We start from the raw sequence: 8,246 nt of genomic DNA on the forward strand, positions 1-8,246 counted from the left end.
GCTCATTTAACTAAAAAAAATTGGAATCACAACAAAATTGTATCTAGAAAAACTCTTACGCCACAAGAATTCACCAATAGAAATCTAACACCCAATTGACATTTCAATACAAAACTTTAAATTTTCCTCGCAAACATGAAACCAATCCACCGCCTCATCACAATTAGCTGCCAATGAACACAGCATTGGATTATACTACATAGAAATCATCTCTGCAACGTTTATTCCGATTTAATCAGAAGAAACGACAGTATCTATGAAACAATGTAATAGTGTACAAAGCCAATTCAACAATATTAAGAAAGCAACCGGCGACTGATCTTCGATTTCCAGAATGTTGCATGCCATCATAGCCGCTATTATAGCTGTGATTCTTATCATAAAAACCTTCATTTGGACCACAGTACTCATCAAGCGCTGGAAACGGCAACGCGAATTGATGAGGCAAAAGGTTTTCAAATCCCTGCAAACGGAGAAAACGGCAGAAGTGGCCATTCCAGTGGTGGGCATTCCGGTGGCCAATCAGCCTGCTCAACTCATTTTTAATGACGAAACAGACCAACGTTTCAAGGATGTTCAGAGTCTCGTGGAGAATGCGACGTGGATTGAGCTGGGCAGGGGCACTCTTGGGCCTCTCTTCAAGTGGGTACTCAAAGGAGGCGCCATTGTCGTAGCCCGAAAGCTCGACAAAATTACTGTCACCCGCCAGGAATTTGCGAAACGTTTGCTCGTGTTAAAAACACTTCAACACCCAAATTTGCTGCCACTCAGGAGTGGATTCTTCTATGGAGAGATACCCTTCCTGATTTTCGATTACCTGTGTCTCGGTAGCCTTGAAGATCTCTTGCACGGTAATATCGCTGTACTTTTTCCCTTCTATCTTATGGGGCTTTTTATAGAATTCATAATCTTCAGTGGCTTTGAATGAATGAAACTGATTTTGTTTCCTGTCTAGTTCAATGATCCAAGAAGCAAAATCTATAGAAATTTAGGAGCTCAAACCGGTACACCCTTTACGGTTTCTTATGATGGTAATTAGAAAATCCCTTATTTGTGCTTGTATTTGTCATTATAAAGCGTTTCGAAGGTGTAGCTATATGTAGCACTATTCATTTTAATATTAGTGTGAGCAGATTTTTTCAATTTATATTAATATATTAATGTATTTTTAGATTTGATTGTGTTTGTATTTTTTGATCATAAATATTTGGGGTCATATTATGTGATCTATAGTATGTGATCCATCATCATCATAAATATTTGGGGTCATACTATGTGATCCATCATCATGAGACAAAATACAAAGAGATGTAAAATAGTAGGTTGCAGACGAAGACTCAATTAAAAGAGAGGAGAAAGAGTGTCAATAAAGAGACGAGGGAGTACAAGACTCATTGTGTTTTGTTCTTTCCTCAAGTCTCATGCTCCCTCCTCTCTTTATCCCCACTCTTTCTCCTCTCTTTTGTAAAATAAGATGCTAATTTAATAAAATAAGATTTTCATTTAAACAAGTATAGTTGTCATAGTGAACAAATTTATTCCTATATGTACAACTATTGGGATGCCAATGTATATGCATTGGAGTATTTCATACTAATAATTTCTTCTATCACAAATATCAAAGGTGAGCACAATAAATACCTTATATTTTTACATGAAATGTGAAGGATTCTCAAAAGATTTTAGTGTTCAACTATTGGTTCACTTGTGTTGGTTATAAATTGTATTTTATATGATAATGTGTTTTTTTTAAAACAACAAAGAGTTTTTTAATGTTCAACTATTGGTCCATTTTGTTAAATATAAAAGTTAGAGATAATAAAGATTTATGATTACTAATATGTAATTGGTCCGTTTAGATTGCATATAATTTATATTTTACATAAAAATATGATGTTCTACTAACAACAAATGATATTTTTTTTGTTCAACTACTAGGAATTTTTAAATAAGTTTTGGTTGAATCTTTAAAGAGTTGTATTTAAAACACTTTGCACTAAATGAACTACCTTGACGAGTTGTATGATGAATCAAGCCTTCAAACCTTAATTATAGAAAGATAAATATCCATTTTACATTTCTAAAAAAACAGAAATCTTAAATATTTTATATAACATTATGAATTAACAAAATTAGTCCATACAACTACTACTGACCCAAGAGAAAGGAAGGGACCCCGGGACCCGGTTGATCACTGTAGATTTATGGGAAAAGTTGTGAGCATTCAGCAGTTAGAGCTCAATTATTTAATCATTCAAATTTGAAAAATTTAGAAATACGAGCAGTTCTAAAGTTATTAGTACTTGATAGGGCGCTTCATTTGTTTGGTTTACTCCTCAGTTGAACTGTAAGTATTTCAGTCATGATGATATAGTTTTCTCTCTGACAAAAACTTTTTTATTAGGCAAAGAAAAGAGCTCTTTCACGGCTTTGAACTGGCCGATCCGAGCCTGTGTATCACTATGCATCGCCCGAGGAATCGCCGCCATTCACAGGAGCCCCGAGGGCCTGGTGTGCGGCGTAGTGAAATCCTCCAACGTGCTGTTGAAAAACGATTTCAAAGGCTGCCTGTCAGGCTACGAGCTGCCTTCTCTAGTCCCCGCCGCTGCCATCATAAAGCAGAACCCAGGGGCCGTGGCGCCCGAGCTCCTGCACACAAACACTCCAGTCTTCACTCACAGTTCAGACGTCTACAGCTTTGGCGTGTGTCTTTTGGAGTTGATAACTGGCAGAAGGCCCAGGACACGGGCCCCCGATGGACGGGAGATTGATCTGCGTGAATTTGTGCAGAGTGCCCACAATGAAATTTTTGATCCGGCTGTTGATAGGGACGGATCAAGCGAAGAGGAGATGAGTATGATGGTGGGTATTGCCAAGGAGTGCTTGTGTGATGTAGCTGCTGAGAGACCCACGATGAGCCAGGTTGTTGTCAAGCTGAAAATGTTGAGGACACACCTCCACCACAGGAATGACTCCATCCAAGAGATGGAGTAGTCCTATCATGATGCATGTTTTCCTTAATTCATGTGGGCAAACTTTTTTTTCATAGAGAATTGTTCATCTTCTTCAGCTAAGAGTTAAAAGACTGAGAGAAGAGACAATCTTTTTTAAGATGAACAAATTTAAAATGACGATTGCAGACTGTTAAAAGATTAAGAGAAGAGATAATCTTTTATAAAATGAATAATTTTAAAATGACAATTGCATGTTCTTATGCATGGCTATAGCTATTCTGGTTTCAAAATGTTATATTCGTACGTCGTGTTATATGGCATTCGCGTGTTATTGATCGTCGATAACGCGATTAACGATTGGGATTTTCATGAATGTCATATAACACGATGTATGGATATAACATTTTGGAACCAGAATAGCTGCATCCCGTAATGCATCTTGTTTCAATATCACTCTACTCTATTTTTATGTCAATTAAAGTTGCATTCTTGATTTGATTTTATTCGATTTTAGTTCATGATGTGCAAGCTTAGAGAGTAACAAATGTATCTTTAGTAATATAACAAATATATCTTTACGAATAAATCTAAGTAATGTATATTATTATTTCAAATACAAATAGTGTGTAACGGTCAAATTTATGTCTTAATTTTTCTTTTAATTTTTAGTTTATTTTGATTTTATTGATGATAATGTTGAAGTGGTATGAAAGTTGGCACATAATTTGAGAGCGTTATTTGATTTCATATGAACCCAATCTTAGGGACTAGTCTTAATTTTCAAATTATCTATTTTTTGGTCAAGTGATCTATGGTAATAATCTAAGTCAATTGTGCAATTTGTAGAAACAAACATAAAACTTTTAAATTTCAAATTCAATTTAGAATCGTCCAAACCCTCCAACTAGCCATGTGTTGATTCGAACATGTTATACATTATATTTTCCACATTTGGAGTTGTGTTAAGGACATGCATTCACTCATTTAAAAATATTTAAGGCATGCTTAGAACCTAGAATCCGAACCTCTTTATTCTTGAGCATTGAATATTCAAAGAAAATAATTAGAGCATCAGTATTGCATTACTTGCTTGAATTAACATCTAGGACACACTTTGCATGACTAACTATTGTTTTCAATCTTTATTTCAAAGTTGTTAAATTTGTATCTTAGAGATTTAACTAGCAGAGAATTTATGATTTCCTAGAAAACTCTCCAAATGTGTTCCTAAACACAACCGATCAAATAATAAAAACCATAGACATCAAGATGAACAAAACATAGTTATCAAAATCTACTAGAGATTAAATATAAACACCAAAGTTTAGATTGGTGGGTCTAAATTAGACTTGTAGTTACACAAATCACTTCCACAATCATAGAAGTCACTCAATGTGATAGATCGTTAATCTTAGATTATTAATCATTCATTTGATTACTACTATTTTACCCATGCCTTCATGAATCAAGTACAAACATCTTATACAAATTTTTCACTAATTAGATTTAAGTACCATTTATTTATTTAAATTTCATAATTATTTTAGCTTGTTACTCAAAGTGGCTTCTATCATGGTTATTTATCTTAGGGAAATCGTCTATTTATTATTATTTTTAATTATTTTACTTTATAATTTTATGGTAACAACATTTTATTCTCTTATACATAAATTAGTGAATTTGACTACTATTGCACTACTTTAGAGTTTCCAATTAGGTTTTACATTATGGTTTTATTATTTCAATTCTAGGATCTAAAGTTGTTTATATATTTGAGATTTATATTTTTCTTGTTTACCTTTAATGTATCATTGATTCATTATTTATCTTTTTTATGTTTTGATTAAGTTAATATATAATAGAAACATTGATTTGCCTTCAAGAAGAGTTCATATAAACTCTCAAATGGCTTCTAACTTCATTAATCATGGGAACCCCTTATGACTTGACTAATTTTAATCATAGTGAACAATTTAATTTTCATACATGATACATATGTGAACAAGAAATATCTTTCAACTACTACACACGCAATTTTATAGGATATTTCTAATGCCACTTCTCATATAGTTGGCTAAAAACCTTCATAATATGTTGACTAATGTACCATTTGGTTCTCAAATTATTCAAATATTTGGTATTACAACTAACTCATGATTTTATGTATAATGCATCTCCCCCATCCACTCAACCCTATCTATTATTGTTACCCTTCCCACCAAATTCTTCTCATATTCCTTTCTATTGTATCATTGTCAACTACTTTTTTTACCAATGTTATATCACTTAAATACTTTAAAATTTCATCCCCTCCCCTCATCCTATTGTAGTCTCACCTATTTTTCCCACTAGTTCCATTCCTTCCATCCAATTGGTGTTTTATATTTTTTCTTTGTTTCATATTATTATTGCCAATCCTCACTCTATTGCTATATGTTTTTCCTATCACTCCCACCTAATTTAGACCCCATCTAAATTGTCTCTCATGTCTAAACCGCCATCCTTGATGTACACATGCAAAAGCTAGATAGAGCAGAAAAAAGGGTCGATCACATGTCTAGTAGACAAAATAAGAATGATTGGATTGACATATAAAATACCTCACTCACTTTTGCAATTGTTATGTATCTTTTACCAATGTGTTTTGTTGCCCATCATTTTGAGATGTATATAGAGAAGGAAACCCCTATATACATTTGAAGTCATTCAAAATTGCACATATATATTTTATACAATATAAAGATACACTGTGGCCAAGATAATTCCATGCACTCTAGAAGATTGAATTATATAATAGTATTTCACTACCTATTGGATCAATTCACTTACTTTTTTAGTTGGAAAAATACCTTATTTTCATTTTATGTGAAAGTAAGTCTAAAACCTACAATTTCTTATTTATTTGATTAAATATTAGAATAAAATAAAGCAATCAATGAGACTATGTTATTAAATTTTAGTATATATGAAAAAAAAAAAAAAAATCTTCTTAATTTAATGAATTGCAAAATAACTTTATCCAAGAATTAATTCCACCAACTAAGACTAAAGCTTGTCTTTACAATTGCTCTTCCTTTATGTACTCATGTAAAGTATGTAAAACTTAAATTAATTGCTTCTAAAGGCTTCAAATATAAGTCATACCTTACAATTTTTTATGCATTTATACCTATTAAACTTTCAAAAGGGTTTGAGCAAGATAATTGGGGGAAGTACAAAAAAGAAGTCTGCTAACCTGCCTCGAGATATCCTAGAGTTGAAGGATACGGCCCAGAAGATGAACCGACTGGAAGCTGAAGTTGATGAAACTTTACAAAACCTGGGTTAGTGTTGTCCCTTTTGTTGGTGTTGCTTTGTTCCTTTGTTGGCTTTTTGTTGGCGGGTTAGTGCAGGATCATGGGGGGCCAAAAAGTGGAAATGTGAAAAAAATAGCCTTTTCCACTTGCTTAAAGATGCAAAAATCTATGTTGACTTTTTACTTGGCCTGGGTGTCAGTACACCTTGGCATGGTAAACACCTAAGCAAATAAAATATCGGATAAAATCGGATATCCGAGAATATAGAATATCCAATTTTTATAGGTAATTTTAAATTAAAAAATAAATTATATATTATTTAATATATAATAATATATTATATATTATATAATATGTAATATATAATATATTATTATATTACATTATATATTATATAATATATTATTATATTATATTATATATTATTATATTATATTATATATTATTATATTATATTATATATTATAAAATATAAAATACATAATATAGAATATAATATTATATAATAATATATTGTCTTCGGACATGTAGTGTCGTGGTTAAAACACTTCGTTGGTGAAGCGACCACCAAGGTTCAAACCCATGTTGGGCCATTGTGCTCGCAGGCCTTGTGTCTTCGCTTGGCCATTGTGCTCGCGGGTTTGAACAAGTGAAGTGTGGGGATGAGGTCCCCCTGTTGTGGCCTCACCAATTCATGGAGCTGGAGGGCGTGTCATGCCAGCGTTATATATATAATGTTATTTAAAATAATTTAACTATAAAAATCCGATATCCAATAAAATTGGATATCGGATACCCGATTTTCTAAGACAATATAAGTCATACCCTATCGGCATCGTCCCTTGAGCACCCTAAGTGCTAAAAATTGTCAAACTTTGACGGGCCCTAACTCAGAATTTGTGGCACTTGCAAATGATCCATTTGAACTTATGGGGCCATGAGAAGGGTCCCTATAAAATCCTATCTCATTTTTTCAAGTTTCCCTACATTTTTATTAGGGTAGCATTTTTTTCAGTTGGCAAAAAAATCGGCAATCTCATTCAATCGAATGTTGTCACGTGGCCAATTTCTCGTTCTTCTCATCGTGATAACGAACTGTCGATTCCAACATGTCCATTTAAGAATTATTACCCTATGCATGCTCTTATTCCCCCCCCAACTCGGTCGAACGCTCAGGGTCATACCCTACCAGTGTCGTCCCTTGAGCAACCTAAGTGCTAAAAATTGTCAAACTTTGACGGGCCCTAACTTGAAATCTGTGGTATCTGCAAACAATATTTTTGAACCTACGGGGCCACGAGAGGGGTCCCTACAAAAGCCTATCTCAATTTTTTAATTTTCCCTATGGTTTTATTAGGGCAGTATTTTTTCAGTTGGCGAAAAAATCGTCAGTCTCATTCAATCAAATGTTGTCGCGTGGCCAATTTCTTGTTCTTCTCGTCGTGATCACAAATGTCAGTTCCAACATGTCTAGTTAGGCATTATTACCCTATTTATGCTCCTATTCCCCCCCCCCCCCCCCCCCACTCGGTTGAATGCTCGGAGTCATACCCTACCAGCGTCGTCCCTTGAGCACCCTAAGTGCTAAAAATTGTCAAACTTTGACGAGCCCTAACTAGAAATCCGTGGCACCTGGGAATGATCTATTTGAACCTTCGAGACTATCTCATTTTTTCAGTTTTACCTACGGTTTTATTAGGGCAGCATTTTTTCAGTTGGCGAAAAAATTGTTAGTCTCATTCAATCGAATGTTGTCGCATGGCCAATTTCTCGTTCTACTCGTCGTGATAACGAACCGTCGGTTCCGAAATGTCTAGTTAGGCATTATTACCCTTTGCATTCTCCTACTTCCCCCCCCCCCCCCCCAACTCAATTGAACGCTCGAGGTCATACCCTACCGACATCGTCCCTTGAGCACCCTAAGTGCTAAAAATTGTCAAACTTTGACGGGCCCTAACTCAAAATCCGTGACATCTACGAATGATCCATTTGAACC

General features: G+C 34.3%; 1 protein-coding gene across 1 annotated transcript; it reads left to right on the top strand.

Moving 5' to 3' along the window:
- Positions 1 to 334: 334 nt before the first annotated feature.
- LOC131050662 (probable inactive receptor kinase At5g58300) lies at positions 335 to 2,994 on the top strand. Its single transcript, XM_057984870.2, has 2 exons — positions 335 to 851; positions 2,405 to 2,994. Exons 1-2 carry the CDS (start codon positions 335 to 337, stop codon positions 2,992 to 2,994), a joined length of 1,107 nt encoding a protein of 368 aa, XP_057840853.2.
- Positions 2,995 to 8,246: the final 5,252 nt, after the last annotated feature.

Source organism: Cryptomeria japonica, chromosome 9 (assembly GCF_030272615.1).
Source record: "Cryptomeria japonica chromosome 9, Sugi_1.0, whole genome shotgun sequence".
Lineage (NCBI taxonomy): Eukaryota > Viridiplantae > Streptophyta > Pinopsida > Cupressales > Cupressaceae > Cryptomeria > Cryptomeria japonica.

Bases quoted from the DNA above. Each gene is read 5' to 3' on its own strand.
- LOC131050662 (XM_057984870.2), top strand. From the start codon at position 335: ATGTTGCATGCCATCATAGCCGCTATTATAGCTGTGATTCTTATCATA. The intron at 852-2,404 runs GTAATATCGCTG...CTTTTTTATTAG, and splicing joins CCTTGAAGATCTCTTGCACG to GCAAAGAAAAGAGCTCTTTC.